A 21,396-nucleotide genomic window follows, 5' to 3' on the forward strand; every position below is an offset into this window, starting at 1 on the left:
CCACAGCATATGTGTTCTTGCCTATAGTTACTGCTGTGAGTGTGTCATCAACAGGGCATTGCCCTACATACAAGGCACACCCTCCCCCCGCTCTTGTTGTGCTTCAAATTGGATAAAGTGACTCTAATACTCCTAGCAGAGTGACAGGGACTGCTTTACCTTCAACATGGGGAAAACCAATAATGCAACGGCTGCAACCAGGTTAGAGAAATTTGCCCGTGGCTCCCAATCCACATCCTCCACACAGCCCTCCCAAGCCTCCGCCCCCTCTCCACCCTCTCAGGCAAAGGACGACTCACCCCCTTCTGAGGGCTCTGCTCAATCTACACAACAGATACTGCTAGCTATATCGGCGTCTGAACAGAGAGTCACGGATAAGATCGGACAAGTTCAGTCCGATATCGCCCTTCTTCGTTACGATATGCAAAAAATAAGAGAGAGGGTGGGTGAAACGGAGCACCGTATATCCGACTTGGAAGACGTCACTAACCCCCTCAAATCTGCAGTTGCTGACCTTACTACCCAGATGTCAGCTGTCAAGTCCAAACTATCAGACATGGAGGGGCGTCTGCGCCGTAATAATGTGCGCTTTGTGGGTCTTCCTGAGAGGGCTGAGGGCTCCTCCCCCAGGAAATTTCTTGAGAGATGGCTCCTTGACTCGCTTCCAAGAGATGACTTCAGCCAACACTTCGCGGTGGAAAGGGCCCATCGCCTCCCTGCTAGAGCACCTCCGCCGGGTGCTCCCCCACGCACATTCATTGCTCGCTTTCTACACTACAAAGATAGAGACGCTGTTCTTCGTCTTGCCCGTGTGCAGGGTCCGTTGAAATTCGACAACCAAGTTGTGGCAGCATATCCGGATTTTGCAGCAGACATCCAGAAAACCCGTGCCCAATTTCTCCAGGTCAAGAGAAAACTACGGGATCATCAAATCCAGTACTCCATGCTCTTTCCAGCACGTCTACAAGTTGTGTTTGAAGGCAACACCAACTTTTTCAATACTCCCCAAGAAGCTAAACAGTGACTGGACCGAAGACCACAGGGTCCACGCTGATGTAGCTTACGTGAGAATAACGGTGTTGACTTACATCTAGCAGATACCTTAAGCCTCTAGGCCTATGGTTCGATGTTGCTTTCTCTTGATGCTGACTCTTAGTCCGTAATTACCTTTCAGGTTGCAGCTCTTGCTCCTTTTTTTTTTCCCCACAAATTATACTGTAGGATATATGTTTCCAAATGGAGCTTAATGCTGGGAAATAGTTTTTCTATAGGTGACCGCTGGTCTCTATACCTCTGGGTTCTCTAAATTCAGTTATAGTTGGGTAACTTTATACAGGTTATTTGGGATCCAAAGTATATCTAATGTTAGACAGGTATACCGGGAGGGATGGGAAGTTTGGGGTTACTGTTTTTCTTTTTTTTTTTTTTTTTTTTTGAAGGCAATATGGAACTGAATATATTCTGCAAATGGCATCTTTACATTGCATATCTAACATGTGAATATGAGCTTCGGGTATGGAAAACTTTTTTTTTTTTTACGCTGATACTTCCGGTTGTAGAGGTGGACTGTCACGGGATAGGCATGTGTATCTCTCTCTCCTACATTGCGCTCTCCAACAGCCTAGCCTCCTTCCTGGTCCTTAAATGCACCTTTTTCTATCTTTCACCCCCCTTCTCTTGCTCTACCTATGTCTCAATCTCATAGTCTGGCGGGGCTCCGCATACTCGGCTGGAATGTCAGGGGCCTTAACGACCGCATTAAGCGATCCTTGGTCCTATCGGAGATCAAGAAACATGGAGCTGATATAACGTGCTTGTCAGAGACCCACCTTGTCGGTACTAGAACTATGTCACTTAAAAAGCCCTGGGTAGGCCATATGTTCCACTCTACCTTCTCTAGTAATGCTAGGGGAGTGTCTATCCTTGTAAAAAAAACCATTGGCTTCCACCTTACCCACCACCAAGTAGATCAATACGGCAGGTATGTCTTTCTGCAAGCATACGTTATCCACATCATTATGAACATACTTGCCATATATGTACCCCCCCCCCCCCCCTTACAATAATGATGTACTGAGGAAGGCGGTGATGTTCCTTGCCTCCTTTCCGTCAGCCCCGATAGTCTGTATTGGAGATTTCAACAATGTTCTAGATAATCACCTTGATAGATGGCCGGGCACAATCAACCCTACTACCTTAGCTGCTCCCTCCCCCACTGCATTTGCCAAGTTAATTAATTAACTTAATGTAATAGATGTCTGGCGACTCAGACACCCGCAACAACAGTATTCCTGTTACTCCGCAGGACACCAAACATTTTCTAGAATTGATTTTGCACTGATCTCGCCAGATCTCGTGCACAAAACTAACCTAATTTCTTATTTACAGAGGGGAATTTCTGACCACTCCCCTAATTCTCCTTGCCCTGGACCTGGCGCCCTCTAGGGGTGCCAGCACTTGGAAATTAAACCCCTTCTGGCTCACTCTGATGGCCGATGGTGATGCGCTGGTGGAGGAGTGGTCGGATTTTCAGTCCAATAATGCTTTCTACACGGACCCTGTCATCCGTCATGAAGCATTCAAGTCTGTTATTAGAGGATCTTTTATCAAAAGGATTGCTAATATTAAGAAATCCAGTAGACAAGAGGAGGCAAAATTAGAAACTACATGCTCCCAGAGCGAGGCCACGTAGTTAAGATTTGGCTTATTGGAGGATAAGGGGAGGTGGGACGAGGCGTGTAGATTATGGACTGATTATTTGTTAGATAAGTCTAAGCGCAGACTTCTTTTTTCTGCACACGCCAGATATTCCCAGTCAGACACAAGTGGTAGCTACCTGGCGTATCTTGCTCGAGATGAAAGGCTGATGAACTCTGTTCAAAAGATACGAGACCCTGGGGGAGCGGAATATTACACCACCCCTGAGATAGCTCAAACTTTCATGTCCTTCTATCAACTAAAACAATACCTCTCACAAATCAGTATACCCACTCTCTCCCAGCGGTCTGTGGACTTCTTAGAGGCGGACCTAACGACCTCTGAGATTGAGGCTGCCATTGCCTCCTTTCCTAATAAGAAAGCTCCTGGGAGCGATGGCATCCCGATAGAGGTGTATAAAAAGTATAAAGACTTGACATGATTGGACTGTTACGCCCATTAATTGCCATCATAAGTTTATGAAACTCATCAAAAGTACCTCTTCCATATTAGGAGCAGGTCATCGATGAATCTCTTATAGAAGAGGATTCTGTCCCTAATGTCTCTGTTAAAGAACAGATCCTCCTCCATAACTGCCATGTATGCATTAGCATACGTGGGTGCGACGTGAGAACCCATCGCTACCCCCGTAAGCTGGGCATAGTAATCACCATTAAAATAAAAGTAATTGCGTTCCAGTATGAGTGTAATTAATTTAAGAAAATACTTGACATCTGGACCCGTGTATAACTCATTGTTGGTCAACAATTTTTCCACAGCATGTACACCACCATCATGTGGTATACTTGTGTAAAGGCTGGTAATGTCTAATGTTACCAGCCATACATTGGGCGGTATTCAATGTGAATACCGGCGAGGTGCAGCGAATCCTGTTTAGGATTCGCTGCACATTCGCCACGTTCCGGAGCCTCGCAGGCTCCGGTATTCAATGAGTCAGGGGCTCGCTGCCCCTGACCGGCGAATATGAGCTCCTGCGGCGAACGCCGCAGGGAGCCTGAGGACGGTGGCAGGCAGGGAGATGGAAGTCTCTCTGCCTGCCCCAGAGCGTATGTGGGGGGGAGGTGGGCTCCCCGGGTGCCAGGCAGCACAGGCTGCCCCCCGGGGGTGCCAGCAGGGGACCGGGTATATTCACTACACCCGATCGTGCATATGTAACGATCGGGTGCAGTGAATATATGAATATCTAATGAGCGGCTCGGTTCCGGCGCCCCCTGCTAGCTGCTGTGTAAAAAAAAAAAATATTTTTTTTTTAATTAAATATATATTCATGTGCTTACAGCACATGAATAAAAATAGCATGCCCCTCCTCAAAATAAAATTCCTGATTTTTTTTACACCAAATGTAAAAAACAAAACACTTTATTTTAAAAGTTCACATTCCACTTCACCATAAAAAGATAGCGATTGCTACTCGGTGAATCATGGCGAAAAAAACCTTCAAATCTATTCGCCATCTGGTCATTGAATAGGGTGATTCACCGTTTTAGTCAAAAATTCGCCAAACAGCACAAATTCGCCATAAAAACATGGCGAATCAGGCTCATTGAATACCGCCCATTGTCTGGCAATTCCCCCAGATCCTGTAGACACAACAATAGAGCCGTGGTATCTTTTAAGTAAGTTCGCCCCACCTGTACACAAGGTTGCAAATGGTGGTCCAGGTATTGAGAGACATTGCTTTACAATGAATCTCGGGCCGATATTATAGGCCTCCCAGGGGGGTTAACCCTGTCCTTGTGCACCTTCGGCAATGTGTACAGGAGGGGAACTCGCGGATAATCAGTTTTCAAAAATGACACAGTAGCTTCATCAATAACACATAATCGGAGCATTTCATTAAGTACTGTGTCTAACTCAACCTTATATCTATTAGTCGGGTCTCTGGGTAGCTTCATGTAAGTTTGAGTGGCATTCAATTGCCCATAAATCTCATTGATGTATTTGTCCACATCTTGAATAACCACCCCTCCCCCCTTGTCCGCTGCCATGATTATTACATCACGGTATGTACTGATTTGTTTGAGGGCTCTCCACTCATCGGGGTTCAGGTTGTTGTTGTGAACAGGAGATATCTTTTTAGGCTCCAAGATCTGATTGTCCACCGCTCTGGTGAATCCTTGTATAGCGACATTTTTGGAGAAAGGGTCGAATGTCGATTTTTTACGAAATTTAGATGTTTCAGGTCGACTCTGTGTGTCATCAATGTTGGCAAAAAATTCTCGCAATCTTAATGTCCTATTGAATTTATAATGATCCACCCGCCAGTCAAAGGTGTTAAAAGGATTGGTAGGCACGTACCCCAATCCCTTGTCTAAGACTGCAATCTCTATGGGTGAGAACTCACGTTTAGACAAATTGAAAACTAGGCTTTCTGTTTGCCGGTCTTCGTTCTTTTTCCCCCGGCGGATTCGGGGTTTTTTGGAGGTCCGCCTCTTCTGGTTTGTACCCCTAAAGGGGGTCTTCGGGAATTTCGTGAGCCTTTAGGTTGTACGTCTGAGTCATCAGATGAGTCCTGAAAGTCGCTGGAGGTTTGTTCACCTCTACCTCTCCAGCCTTGTTGTCGTCTCCTGTGTTGATATGGGGGGCGGTTATCAGGTCCACCTGAAAGCCAGCGGTACACTCGTGATTCTTGGTAGTCCTTGTCGACAACCTCGAATTTCTTCTTTTTGAATGCTACCAACTCTTTTTTGTAGCTATTCACTTGTGTCTGCAATTTATCGAACATCGCTGCTTCAGTGGCATGTGAATATATATATATATATATGTGTGTGTATGTGTGTGTGTGTGTACACTGTGTATGTGTGTGTGTGTACACTGTGTATGTGTATGTGTGTGTGTACACTGTTGTACCAGCGCCATGGTTCCTCAATCCTGTGCTATACCTATTCGCTCTGCATGCTTTCTGCCCCCTAGCAGGGTGTGTTGTGGCATGGGCCACAGTGCAGGGCTGTTAGGGGTCAAAGGTGCAGGTGGAGGGGGAGAGGAGGGTAGGAGGAGAGAGATGACTACTTTGTCCATTCTATCTCCCTGCTGCCTCATGTCCTGACCATCCCTGATGATCACATACTAGTAATCTTCCTAAAGGAGGAGGGAATATAAAGACATTTAGTCTGTACTATCATATTAATGAGAGTAAAGCTGTGTACACAGAGGCAAAAATCGCTGGCAATATGGTCGCTGAGTGACCATATTGCCGGCGATTGGGTGCGCGCTCCCATTTTCAGCCCCCTAGTGGTCACTGGTCGGAGGAGCATGCTTCTCTGACCAGCGACTTCCCCGGCCTCTTCTGCCGGCAGTGTGACATTTTCATCAGCCACCATCTCTGGTCACTGATGAAAACTGGACACTGAGCAATATATTGCCAGCGGTCATATTGCATCGTGTGTACACAGCTTTACTCTACCAGACGCTGTTAGTGGGAGTTTGCAGCCAACATGTTGAAGTAATGGGATAAAATCCAAGGAAGTATTGGAAATCTTAATGCCTAGATATGGTCCGTTCACCACAAAGGAAGCGGTGGATTAACAGATGGATGTATCCTTTCAGTGGTATAATAACACTTATTCCAGTTGATGTGGAGATTAGAAAATGTACCAAAAATGCATAGAAGCAATAACAAGTCATCTGCATAAAGGGCAACTGTATCCGTTCTAGAGCCACTCCTAAGCCCATCTAATGATACAAGCTAAGGCCTCGGTGGCCAACATCAACAGAGCAGGGAAAAGGGGACATCCCCTGGATAGTGTGGGAGGGGGATAGAAACCTACTTATTCAGGCCAAACCCCAGACAGTGCATGACCTCCCAAAGGTCGCGCCACTCTACAGAGGCAAATGCATCTAGCGAAACTATCACACAATTCGTGGCATTATAACGTGGGACCTGGAGATGAGGGTATGACTAGAGGTGGACATAGCAGGCAGAAAACCAGTGTGATCTGGCTTCACTGCATTAACCCTAAAGGTGCCCATTCACTTTTCCAATATGGGTCCGATTTCACCTGATTCTGATGTGTCTGACATCTGATCCGATGCAAGGTCCCATGTGGATCGGAGGTCGGACGGGTTGCACACGGGTTCATGTGCAACCTTCAGCTTTTTAGCACCCATAATATATTGTGGTACTTCTTTCCTAACAGGGCGCCCAGATTATCTAACGTAGTGAAATCGCATCGCATGCGCTTGTTCCCGCTCCCTGACATTCCCGCCCCGTCGGGTCCTCTCAGAAGTCACTCTGAGGTGATATTCTGTCTTGTACCTCAGAGCTCCCAGTATTAGGGATTTATCGCACATTTCCAGTGTTTATTGTGATGGCTGCATCCGCAGTGAATTTCTTTACGCTGCCTCAGTCGGAGGAGGAGGCGATAGCGTTCTTCCAAGGGTGCAACCTCCTTCCCGTGTCGCAGATGTGTGATAACGGACACGCTATGAGGCTTTCTGTCCGAGAGAACATGTGGCGCTGCCACGTTAAAGTCTGCAGATTGAAGGTGAGCGTGCGAGCGGCGCACTGGTTCCCGTGGTGCCGCTTGTCTTTCGTCACCATGGTCAGATTCATTTATGCCTGGTCCCAGGACATGACATCAATCCAGTTTTGCCAAGACGAGCTGGATATGTCCGAAAAGACTGCCGTCTTATACAACAGATGGATGAGAGATGCCTGCACATGTGACCTCCTGGCGCAGCCGCAGCGCCATATTGGCAGGCCAGGGAAGATCGTCAAGGTCGACGAATCCATGTTTGTCCGCAGGAAATATAATGTTGGCCGCATGCTCCCACAGCAGTGGGTTTTTGGCAGTATCTGTCGTGAGACGGGCCAGTGTTTTCTGTGTATGGTGCCTCGGAGGGATGCTGCCACATTTATGGCAGCGATTGTGGACAACACCGAGGCAGACACCACTATTTATAGTGACTGTTGGAGGTTACACCACAGAGGAACTGGAACGTGCTGGGTATTTTACATGCCCAAGTCAACCATCCATACAATTTTGTCGATCCTTCAAAAGGCGTGCATACGCAGAATATCGAGCGCATGTGGGGTGCGTGCAAGTGGCCCAACAAGCGTCAGAGGGGTACGGCACGCCACATGTTGCAGTCGTACCTGAAAGAATTTATTTGGAGGAAAGCATTGGGTGCGGAGAACCCTTTTGAAAGAGTCCTCTTCGCACTGACCCTCCTTCCTAAAGAGGACGGATGTTTAAATTATTATCTTTTTATTGTCAATTATTCGTGATTTATTAATGATTCAGTGTTTTAATCTATTAATTCTTATCGAATCATTATTGATAGTATCTTTTATCTTATCTTTATTCTTATTGAATCATTATTGTTATTATTAGAGACAGGATTATATGCATTTGCATATTTGCATATGCATTTGCATATTTTGCCCAATCTCACTGGTTATTGCATATTTTACCTAAAATCTAGTGATGGTGCATATTTTAGGCCGCGCCCCCTTTCCACTCGCGAGTCACAGCACTGCTTTGCCCTGCTTCTGCTGCTGGTCAGGTAGTGGTAGAGTGTGCAGGCTGTGGCAATATGTGCGCAGTGTGGGGAACCTTGAATGTACGATATGTCTGACACTGCTCTAGGCTGCCAATCCATGTTGATAAAAGTCAGACGGGGCAGATGCCATTACGAAGCTCCTGAACCTTTGCCTGCCCCTGGCCTGGGACTTTACACCAAGAGACAGACTTCTGCAGCAGAGGAGGCAGGCGGAAGGGTTGTGACATCACGCGGCGCTTAGGAAATGCCGTGTCATAGTGAGTATGCGGCGCAGGGAGGAAGCCTTCCACTGCGCGGCCCTCACACGCTATGCTGACATTTGATCCATCGGCGCTGGAGATGAGGGTCTGTGTAGTTGATGCAAGTAGAGCTTTGGACGCTGCAGTATGCTGTAGCAGCCAGGAAGAAAAAAATCCTGTGTACAGCACTAAACAGATGCTGTGGGCCTATTTTTTAGGTTTATTTGCAACTAATTGTATGGCAATTTTTTAATAAATAAGTTAAAAAGTACTTTTTTATTATTTAATATAGCATATTTTAACACTTTTCATGCATATTTTAAGTATTTTTCATGCATATTTGCATGCATATTTCAAGCTTTTTATGTTGCATATAATCCTGTCTCTAGTTATTATCTTTATCATTCTTTTTCATATACTTAAGTAAAAATTACAGTTCTTTGTTAACACATGTCGTCATTACTGTCTCATATGTATGATATGGCAGGTGTGAGTGTGTTCCTGAAACACCCCCACTATCCACGCCAGCCCGAAGCGTGGCGAGGGGACGCAGATGGCTTTACATGTATTCCGCGTCCCCTCGCTGTGCTCGCCATGCTTCGGGCTCGGTGGCTCGCACTCGTCGCGCTTCGGGGTGGCGTGGATAGTGGGGGGGGGGGGGCCTAAAACCTCTTTGTATGACATACAATCATATTATTGTATAGCTAATGTAATGGCATCGCACACCCTATAAAATCGCATGTGATTTTGAGGGAGGTGCGAGCAGAGTAATTTATTCACAGAGCAGTGAATAAATGACATTAAAAAATCGCATCGCACGGCTCTAAAATGGCCCATGCGATGCGATTTCCCTACGCAGAATAGCCCACTAGTGGGCGCCGTGATAATACAGAAGTACCTATATTGCATCAGATCCGCGAGTGTGGAAGCACCGTGCAGGAGAGGCTCTGCAGCTGGCAGAGAGGTCTTTCAGCCAATCAGCATTGTCCTCCCTCCCTCCCGCCTGCAGCTCCCCTGAAGTATAAACCACATGTGATTCATTGCATGGAAAATGTGACATTTGCTATTAGCAAACCAAGGCCCTGATTCTGGTTGTTTTGCAACAGCATATTCTGTAATGGATAAAATGGTGCTGTGTAACATGTGCAGAGAGAGTTTGATCTGGGTGGGGTCTGTACTTCAAACTGCAGTGTAAAAATAAAGCAGCCAGTATTTACCCTGCACAGAAACAACATAACACCAAAACTCTCCCTGCACCTGTTACATCTGCCCCCTGCATTGCAGCATGGTTTTGTCCATTAGAGAGAGAATTTGCTTCCAGTTCTGTCTGCTTGCATACTGTATAAGCTGCTTATTTCTGGGCTCACGATTATTATATACAGGTGTATTGGTGTAAGGTGCAATGTTGTGTCCTCTCTTCCCTGTAGCTCTGTGCTGTTCCTGAAGGACGCCGTATCCTGAAAGATGGAGGAGCGTATCTGATCCTGAGATCACTGCACTCCTGGGAGACGCAGCTGGATGTGAAGAGGGCATGTGAGAAGGTCATACAGGTCAGTGCCACCTACAGCTCGCCTTCCCTACTGCACTCTAACACACGGGGCATTCATTCTATGGAAACTACAAGTTCTAAACATCAAACCTTAATAAAGCATGGACATTATAACTTGGCATTTCCCTCACTGGAGGCTGCCACTGTGGAATCCTGGGTCGTTGTCCAGGTGACGCCTCCTATCCTGGATTCTCTATGTGGTGATGTGTGTTCCGGTATAAAGGTCACATTGATTATAAGGGCACGGTCGTGAATCGAACAAACGGACTTCTCTTTCTAATTTCAGGGCAAAATAGTAAAATATTAGGAATTGGGAAACGGTCAGTTTTTTTCTGCTACTTCCTGTTTGACGTTTTAGGACTATTTTCCCAAGTAGTCTATGAGGAGATTTTTGGGAAGGCATAACTCAGGGCAGAGGAAGAATTAAGACTTGGGGTTTGTTTTATTAGATAGAGCTTGTCCCAGTGTAGCGCCTTTTGGCGTTATGGTTTTTCAGATAGTTACAGTTAATTTAGTGAAATATGCCCCATTGCAAAGATAAGGCATTTCAACTTGTTGCGCCTGCAGGGGGTGTACTCAGAGAGGCTTCGCTAAGTTGGGTGTACCAAGATGGCACACAACCACTACTACTATAGTAGGGACTATTACCAATACTGAGCCCCTCATCTCTCATTTCTTCCTCCGAGCCATCTGTGTACAGGCACCCCAGCACCGCGCAGGGAGAGATTATTATTTGTATCAGGTCTCTGCCCACTCTCCATCAGTGGCGGCGGAGCCCTGGCTGTTGTCACTCCTAGTGCAGGGGATATATACATATATACTAGGTGATTCATCGCGCCCTACAGGCGCTCTTCACATCGTCGCAAGGGACTCCGCCCCCTTTACAGCCTTTATGGTCTGTGCAGGAGGGGCGGTGGGGAAATACTGGGAGTGAATGAGGTGTGGTGTTTTACCGAGGTGGATGTGGGGTTGGTGGAGTTGCAGGTGTGTTGGTGTGGTGTGGGAGTTTCAGGTGCGGGGGTGCTCTGTCTGGGTGGTGTTGGTTGGTGGGGTGTAGTGCTTGAGTGAAGCGCAGTTGTGGGGGTGCTGTGGGTTGTTCGGGCATGATGGGGTTTGTAGTGGCTGTCAGAATATGCTGGAGCTTATAGTAGTTAATGGGCATGGGGGGCATGCTGGGGGTTGGCATTGGGTACATTAAGGCTTGTAGTGGTTGGCAGTGGCCATGCTGGGGCTTGTAGTGGGTGACATTTGGCACATTAAGGCTTGTAGTGGTTGGCAGTGGCCATGCTGGGGCTTGTAGTGGATGACAGTATCCCCCCCCCCCCCCCCACAGCCTTACCCTCCTCAGTAGTGCCTAACCCTGGACCCCGCTGGCTAAACCTAATCACCCCACTCTACAGCCTAACCCACTGTGATTTCCACAGTGACGCGCTACTCTCTGACACACCAGTAACACACACGCAGGTGATCTGCACAGTGACGCGCTACTGTCTGACACACCAATAACACACGCAGGTAATCTGCACAGTGACGCACTACTGTCTGACACACCAGTAACATACACGCAGGTGATCTGCACAGTGACGCACTACTGTCTGACACACCAGTAACACACACGCAGGTGATCTGCACAGTGACGCGCTACTGTCTGACACACCAATAACACACGCAGGTAATCTGCACAGTGACGCACTACTGTCTGACACACCAGTAACATACACGCAGGTGATCTGCACAGTGACGCACTACTCTCTGACACACCAGTAACACACGCAGGTGATCTGCACAGTGACGCGCTACTGTCTGACACACCAGTAACACACACACAGGTGATCTGCACAGTGACGCACTACTCTCTGACACACCAGTAACACACGCAGGTGATCTGCACAGTGACGCGCTACTGTCTGACACACCAGTAACACACACACGCAGGTGATCTGCACAGTGACGCGCTACTGTCTGACACACCAATAACACGCAGGTAATCTGCACAGTGAAGCACTACTGTCTCACACACCAGTAACACACACGCAGGTGATCTGCACAGTGACGCGCTACTGTCTGACACACCAGTAACACACACGCAGGTAATCTGCACAGTGACGCACTACTGTCTGACACACCAGTAACACACACGCAGGTGATCTGCACAGTGACGCGCTACTGTCTGACACACCAATAACACACGCAGGTAATCTGCACAGTGACGCACTACTGTCTGACACACCAGTAACACACACACAGGTGATCTGCACAGTGACGCACTACTCTCTGACACACCAGTAACACACACGCAGGTGATCTGCACAGTGACGCGCTACTGTCTGACACACCAGTAACACACACACGCAGGTGATCTGCACAGTGACGCGCTACTGTCTGACACACCAATAACACGCAGGTAATCTGCACAGTGAAGCACTACTGTCTGACACACCAGTAACACACACGCAGGTGATCTGCACAGTGATGCGCTACTGTCTGACACACCAATAACACGCAGGTAATCTGCACAGTGAAGCACTACTGTCTGACACACCAGTAACACACACGCAGGTGATCTGCACAGTGACGCACTACTGTCTGACACACCAGTAACACACACGCAGGTAATCTGCAGTGACGCGCTACTGTCTGACACACCAGTAACACACACGCAGGTAATCTGCACAGTGACGCACTACTGTCTGACACACCAGTAACACACACGCAGGTAATCTGCACAGTGAGGCACTACTGTCTGACACACCAGTAACACACACGCAGGTAATCTGCACAGTGACGCACTACTGTCTGACACACCAGTAACACACACGCAGGTGATCTGCACAGTGACGCGCTACTCTCTGACACACCAGTAACACACACGCAGGTGATCTGCACAGTGATGCGCTACTCTCTGACACACTAGTAACACACACGCAGGTGATCTGCACAGTGACGCGCTACTGTCTGACACACCAGTAACACACACGCAGGTAATCTGCACAGTGATGCGCTACTGTCTGACACACCAGTAACACACACGCAGGTGATCTGCACAGTGACGCGCTACTCTCTGACACACCAGTAACACACATGCAGGTAATCTGCACAGTGACACGCTACTGTCTGACACACCAGTAACACACACGCAGGTAATCTGCACAGTGAGGCACTACTGTCTGACACACCAGTAACACACACGCAGGTAATCTGCACAGTGACGCACTACTGTCTGACACACCAGTAACACACACGCAGGTGATCTGCACAGTGACGCGCTACTCTCTGACACACCAGTAACACACACGCAGGTGATCTGCACAGTGATGCGCTACTCTCTGACACACCAGTAACACACACGCAGGTGATTTGCACAGTGACGCGCTACTGTCTGACACACCAGTAACACACACACGCAGGTGATCTGCACAGTGACGCGCTACTGTCTGACACACCAATAACACGCAGGTAATCTGCACAGTGAAGCACTACTGTCTGACACACCAGTAACACACACGCAGGTGATCTGCACAGTGATGCGCTACTCTCTGACACACCAGTAACACACACGCAGGTGATTTGCACAGTGACGCGCTACTGTCTGACACACCAGTAACACACACGCAGGTAATCTGCACAGTGACACGCTACTCTGTGACACACAAGTAACACACACGCAGGTGATCTGCACAGTGACGCGCTCCTCTCACACTGGTAACCACACACGCAGGTGATCTGCACAGTGACGCGCTCCTCTCACACTGGTAACACACACGCAGGTGATCTGCACAGTGATGCTCTCCTCTCACACTGGTAACACACACGCAGGTGATCTGCACAGTGACGCGCTACTGTCTGACACACCAGTAACACACACGCAGGTGATCTGCGCAGTGACTCGCTACTGTCTGACACACCAGTAACACACACGCAGGTAATCTGCACAGTGACCCCCTACTGTCTGACACACCAGTAACACACACGCAGGTGATCTGCACAGTGACGCGCTACTGTCTGACACACCAGTAACACACACGCAGGTAATCTGCACAGTGACGCGCTACTGTCTGACACACCAGTAACACACACGCAGGTGATCTGCACAGTGACGCGCTACTGCCTGACACACCAGTAACACACACAGGTGATCTGCACAGTGACGCGCTACTCTCTGACACACCAGTAACACACACACAGGTGATCTGCACAGTGACGCGCTACTGACTGACACACCAGTAACACACATGCAGGTGATTTGCACAGTGACGCGCTACTGTCTGACACACCAGTAACACACACGCAGGTAATCTGCACAGTGACACGCTACTCTCTGACACACCAGTAACACACACGCAGGTGATCTGCACAGTGACGCGCTACTGTCTGACACACCAGTAACACACGCAGGTGATCTGCACAGTGACGCGCTACTCTCTGACACACCAGTAACACACACGCAGGTGATCTGCACAGTGACGCGCTACTGTCTGACACACCAGTAACACACACGCAGGTAATCTGCACAGTGACGCACTACTGTCTGACACACCAGTAACACACGCAGGTAATCTGCACAGTGATGCGCTACTGTCTGACACACCAGTGACACACACGCAGGTGATCTGCACAGTGCCGCGCTACTCTCTGACACACCAGTAACACACACGCAGGTGATCTGCACAGTGACGCGCTACTCTCTGACACACCAGTAACACACACGCAGGCGATCTGCACAGTGACGCGCTACTGTCTGACACACCAGTAACACACACGCAGGTAATCTGCACAGTGACGCGCTACTCTCTGACACACCAGTAACACACACGCAGGTGATCTGCACAGTGACGCGCTACTCTCTGACACACCAGTAACACACACGCAGGTGATCTGCACAGTGACGCGCTACTCTCTGACACACCAGTAACACACATGCAGGTAATCTGCACAGTGACACGCTACTGTCTGACACACCAGTAACACACACGCAGGTAATCTGCACAGTGAGGCACTACTGTCTGACACACCAGTAACACACACGCAGGTGATCTGCACAGTGACGCGCTACTCTCTGACACACCAGTAACACACACGCAGGTGATCTGCACAGTGACGCGCTACTCTCTGACACACAAATAACACACACGCAGGTGATCTGCACAGTGACGCTCTCCTCTCACACTGGTAGCGCACCCACAGGAGGTGATCTGCACAGTGACGCGCTACTCTCTGACACACCAGTAACACACATGCAGGTAATCTGCACAGTGACACGCTACTGTCTGACACACCAGTAACACACACGCAGGTGATCTGCACAGTGACGCGCTACTCTCTGACACACCAGTAACACACACGCAGGTGATCTGCACAGTGACGCGCTACTCTCTGACACACAAGTAACACACACGCAGGTCATCTGCACAGTGACGCTCTCCTCTCACACTGGTAGCGCACCCACAGGAGGTGATCTGCACAGTGACGCGCTACTCTCTGACACACCAGTAACACACACGCAGGTAATCTGCACAGTGACACGCTACTGTCTGACACACCAGTAACACACACGCAGGTAATCTGCACAGTGAGGCACTACTGTCTGACTCACCAGTAACACGCAGGTGATCTGCACAGTGACGCGCTACTGTCTGACACACCAGTAACACACACGCAGGTGATCTGCACAGTGACGCGCTACTCTCTGACACACAAATAACACACACGCAGGTAATCTGCACAGTGACGCGCTACTCTCTGACACACAAGTAACACACACGCAGGTCATCTGCACAGTGACGCTCTCCTCTCACACTGGTAGCGCACCCACAGGAGGTGATCTGCACAGTGACGCGCTACTCTCTGACACACCAGTAACACACACGCAGGTAATCTGCACAGTGACACGCTACTGTCTGACACACCAGTAACACACACGCAGGTAATCTGCACAGTGAGGCACTACTGTCTGACACACCAGTAACACACACGCAGGTAATCTGCACAGTGACGCACTACTGTCTGACTCACCAGTAACACACACGCAGGTAATCTGCACAGTGAGGCACTACTGTCTGACACACCAGTAACACACACGCAGGTAATCTGCACAGTGACGCACTACTGTCTGACACACCAGTAACACACACGCAGGTAATCTGCACAGTGACGCACTACTGTCTGACACACCAGTAACACACACGCAGGTAATCTGCACAGTGACGCACTACTGTCTGACACACCAGTAACACACACGCAGGTAATCTGCACAGTGACACGCTACTCTCTGACACACAAGTAACACACACGCAGGTGATCTGCACAGTGACGCGCTCCTCTCACACTGGTAACACACACGCAGGTCATCTGCACAGTGATGCTCTCCTCTCACACTGGTAACACACACGCAGGTGATCTGCACAGTGACGCGCTACTGTCTGACACACCAGTAACACACACGCAGGTAATCTGCACAGTGACCCCCTACTGTCTGACACACCAGTAACACACACGCAGGTGATCTGCACAGTGACGCGCTACTGTCTGACACACCAGTAGCACACATGCAGGTGATTTGCACAGTGACGCGCTACTGTCTGACACACCAGTAACACACGCAGGTAATCTGCACACTGACACGCTACTCTGACACACCAGTAACACACACGCAGGTGATCTGCACAGTGACGCGCTACTCTCTGATACACCAGTAACACACACGCAGTTGATCTGCACAGTGACGCCCTGTCTGACACACCAGTAACACACACGCAGGTGATCTGCACAGTGACACGCTACTCTGACACACCAGTAACACACACGCAGGTGATCTGCACAGTGACGCGCTCCTCTCACACTGGTAACACACACGCAGGTGATCTGCACAGTTACACGCTACTGTCTGACACACCAGTAACACACACGCAGGTGATCTGCACAATGACGTCCTACTGTCTGACACACCAGTAACACACACGCAGGTGATCTGCACAGTGACGCGCTACTCTCTGACACGCCAGTAACACACACGCAGGTAATCTGCACAGTGACGCGCTACTGTCTGACACACCAGTAACATACACGCAGGTGATCTGCACAGTGACGCGCTACTGTCTGACACACCAGTAACATACACGCAGTTGATCTGCACAGTGACGCGCTACTGTCTGACACACCAGTAACATACACGCAGTTGATCTGCACAGTGACGCGCTACTCTCTGACACACCAGTAACACACACTGTGTGATAACTGTACTGTCCCTGCTTATATTGTTACCTACCTGGCTGCTGCAATGACCAGTGGTGCCGCTGATGGCTGCCTAGGTGCTGTGCAGCTCGGCGGGTATGTATTCCCTGTGTGATAACTGTACTGTCCCTGCTTATAGTGTTACCTACCTGATGAATGATAATCTTCTCACTTTTTTTGGTGTGTGTACCCAAAAGAAAAAAGAAGCTAATAGTGTAATACTGTTTACATTCAGCAGATTACGTATATAGTACAAAGGAGGTCTACTCGTACCAGAAGGTTTTGTCTACTGAGTTTGTAGACTATAACGCTTATTTGAGGGGAATCTGAGTTCCACAGAAGGATCCAATTTTGACTTCAAGAATCCAGAGTTGCAGATAAGTGCTCCAAAGGATGAGAAATAATAAAAAATTTGGTGCAATACGTTTTAATCACAACAAATATAAAAACAGGGTGTCACAGGTGGGACTAAATCAAAGTGACTTTGATTTAGTCCCACCTGTGACACCCTGTTTTTATATTTGTTGTGATTAAAACGTATTGCACCAAATTTTTTATTATTTCTCATCCTTTGGAGCACTTATCTGCAACTCTGGATTCTTGAAGTCAAAATTGGATCCTTCTGTGGAACTCAGATTCCCCTCAAATAAGCGTTATAGTCTACAAACTCAGTAGACAAAACCTTCTGGTACGAGTAGACCTCCTTTGTACTATATACGTAATCTGCTGAATGTAAACAGTATTACACTATTAGCTTCTTTTTTCTTTTGGGTACACACACCAAAAAAAGTGAGAAGATTATCATTCATCAGTAAGCGCTCTGGGACTGCCAGACATCGATTGGTATTGTATGTAGATGTGAAGTGGTTCTTCATAGTCTGTCAACCCTAAGCTGCTAATTGTTGGCGCACGATCATATTGGTCTAAATTCTCTTTTCTGCAGTGTTACCTACCTGGCTGCTGCAATGACCAGTGGTGCCGCTGATGGCTGCCTAGGCGCTGTGCAGCTCGGCGGGTAGGTGTTCCCTGTGTGATAACTGTACTGTCCCTGCTTATATTGTTACCTACCTGGCTGCTGCAATGACCAGTGGTGCCGCTGATGGCTGCCTAGGTGCTGTACAGCTCGGCGGGTAGGTGTTCCCTGTGTGATAACTGTACTGTCCCTGGTTATATTGTCACCTACCTGGCTGCTGCAATGACCAGTGGTGCCGCTGATGGCTGCCTAGGCGCTGTGCTGCTCAGTGAATATATATTCCCTGCGTCTATAATCCCCAGGGTACATCTAGCCCACACCTGTATGTCTTATGTATATCTGTACTGTAACTGTTACCTAATAGGCTGCTGCACAGCAATCCAATTCCTAGTATACACAAGTATTTCTGGCCAATAAAGCAGCTTCTGACTTTCTGTATATTCCTTACATGTCATTGTTCTACTTTCTCTGTGTGGTAAATGACTGATGGGCACAACCAGCTGACTAGGTTCCAATACCTAATTGCTATCAGTTACATACATATGTGCCATCATGCCCCTGTCCCATGCAGTACTGCAACTGGTTCTGCTCCCATTCACAGATGCCAGTGTGTAGGCATAGTGAGCATGGCGGCATACTGCACGGGCAGTTTTACTTTTTTCGACAGGTTTAAGAGTGTATAATCTTCAGCAAAATCATGTTATACAGCAGCACATAGTATTTCAGGAGATGTGTGTTCACAAACCTATGTAACAGGAGCAGCAGGAAGTTGATGTGAGGAGGGGAATGGGTGTAGAAGGAAGCCACAGACTGACAGTTATATAGTGGGAGGAGCAGGGTCCTCAGCAGCACAGAGTATATCAGGAGATGAGTGATGTGTCAGTGAGGACAGGCTGCATGTGACAGGGGCAGTGATATGATGTGAGGAGGGGAATGGGGGCAGCAGGAAGCCACAGACTGAGAGTTATATAGTGGGAGGAGCAGGGTCCCCAGCAGCACAGAGTATATCAGGAGATGAGTGATGTGTAAGTGAGGACAGGGCTGCATGTGACAGGGGCAGTTACATGATGTGAGGAGGGGAATGGGGGCAGCAGGAAGTTGATGTGAGGAGGGGAATGGGTGTAGAAGGAAGCCACAGACTGACAGTTATATAGTGGGAGGAGCAGGGTCCTCAGCAGCACAGAGTATATCAGGAGATGAGTGATGTGTCAGTGAGGACAGGCTGCATGTGACAGGGGCAGTGACATGATGTGAGGAGGGGAATGGGGGCAGCAGGAAGCCACAGACTGAGAGTTATATAGTGGGAGGAGCAGGGTCCCCAGCAGCACAGAGTATATCAGGAGATGAGTGATGTGTAAGTGAGGACAGGGCTGCATGTGACAGGGGCAGTTACATGATGTGAGGAGGGGAATGGGGGCAGCAGGAAGCCACAGACTGAGAGTTATATAGTAGGAGGAGCAGGGTCCCCAGCAGCACAGAGTATATCAGGAGATGAGTGATGTGTCAGTGAGGACAGGGCTGCATGTGACAGAGGCAGTGACATGATGGGAGGAGGGGAATGGAGGCAGCAGGCAGCCACAGACTGAGAGTTATATAGTGGGAGGAGCAGGGTCCCCAGCAGCACAGAGTATATCAGAAGATGAGTGATGTGTCAGTGAGGACAGGACTGCATGTGACGGGCAGTGACATGATGTGAGGGGAATGGACGCAGCAGGAAGCCACAGACTGAGAGTTATATAGTGGGAGGAGCAGGGTCCCCAGCAGCACAGAGTATATCAGGAGATGAGGGATGTGTCAGTGAGGACACGGCTGCATGTGACAGGTTCAATGACATGATGTGAGGAGGGGAATGGAGGCAGCAGGAAGCTACAGACTGAGAGTTATATAGTGGGAGGAGCAGGGTCACCAGCAGCACAGAGTGTTTCAGGAGATGAGTGATGGGTCAGTGAGGACCGGGCTACATGTGACAGGGACAGTGACATGATGTGAGGAGGGGAATGGGGGCAGCAGGAAGCCACAGACTGAGAGTTATATAGTGGGAGGAGCAGGGTCACCAGCAGCACAGAGTGTTTCAGGAGATGGGTGATGGGTCAGTGAGGACCGGGCTGCATGTGACAGGGACAGTGACATGATGTGAGGAGGGGAATGGGGGCAGCAGGAAGCCACAGACTGAGAGTTATATAGAGGGAGGAGCAGGATCCCCAGCAGCACAGAGTATATCAGCAGATAAGTGATGTGTCAGTGAGGACAGGGCTGCATGTGACAGAGGCAGTGACATTATGTGAGGAGGGGAATGGAGGCAGCAGGAAGCCACAGACTAAGATAAATATATTGTGGGAGGAGCAGGGTCTCCAGCAGCACAGAGTGTTTCAGGAGATGGGTGATGGGTCAGTGAGGACAGGGCTGCATGTGACAGGGGCAGTGACATGATGTGAGGAGGGGAATGGGGGCAGCAGGAAGCCTCAGACTGAGCATTATATAGTGGGAGGAGCAGGATCCCCAGCAGCACAGAGTATATCAGGAGATGAGGGATGTGTCAGTGAGGACAGGGCTGCATGTGACAGGGGCAGTGACATTATGTGAGGAGGGGAATGGAGGCAGCAGGAAGCCACAGACTGAGATAAATATATTGTGGGAGGAGCAGGGTCTCCAGCAGCACAGAGTATATCAGGAGATGAGGGATGTGTCAGTGAGGACAGGGCTGCATGTGACAGGGGCAGTGACATGATGTGAGGAGGGGAATGGGGGCAGCAGGAAGCCACAGACTGAGAGTTATATATAGTGGGAGGAGCAGGGTCCCCAGCAGCACAGAGTATATCAGGAGATGAGGGATGTGTCAGTGAGGACAGGGCTGCATGTGACAGGGGCAGTGACATGATGTGAGGAGGGGAATGGGGGCAGCAGGAAGCCACAGACTGAGAGTTATATAGTGGGAGGAGCAGGGTCCCCAGCAGCACAGAGTATATCAGGAGATGAGTGATGTGTCAGTGAGGACAGGGCTGTATGTGACAGGGGCAGTGACATGATGTGAGGAGGGGAATGGGGGCAGCAGGAAGCCACAGACTGAGAGTTATATAGTGGGAGGAGCAGAGTCCCCAGCAGCACAGAGTATATCAGGAGATGAGGGATGTATCAGGGAGGACGGGGCTGCATGTGACTTGGGCAGTGACATGATGTGAGGAGGG

The 21,396-nt window shown here is 49.0% G+C and overlaps 1 protein-coding gene across 3 annotated transcripts in view; it reads left to right on the top strand.

The window, feature by feature from the left end:
• HGH1 (HGH1 cochaperone) overlaps nucleotides 1-21,396 on the top strand; it is a 149,618-nt gene that overhangs the window by 91,296 nt on the left and 36,926 nt on the right. For 2 of the 3 annotated variants that reach the window (XR_014444043.1, XM_083145063.1), the window contains one exon: nucleotides 9,887-10,009. The exons of the other annotated variant lie outside the window; for it this stretch is intronic. Coding sequence is in view for 1 of the 2 variants with exons in the window: in XM_083145063.1 (XP_083001189.1) it covers nucleotides 9,887-10,009 (123 nt within the window). In the remaining variant the exon portion in view is untranslated. Of the gene's footprint in view, nucleotides 1-9,886; nucleotides 10,010-21,396 lie in introns of those variants that run through there. 3 annotated transcript variants of the gene reach the window in all.

Source organism: Crinia signifera, chromosome 5 (genome assembly GCF_055691185.1).
Source record: "Crinia signifera chromosome 5, ASM5569118v1, whole genome shotgun sequence".
Classification (NCBI taxonomy): domain Eukaryota; kingdom Metazoa; phylum Chordata; class Amphibia; order Anura; family Myobatrachidae; genus Crinia; species Crinia signifera.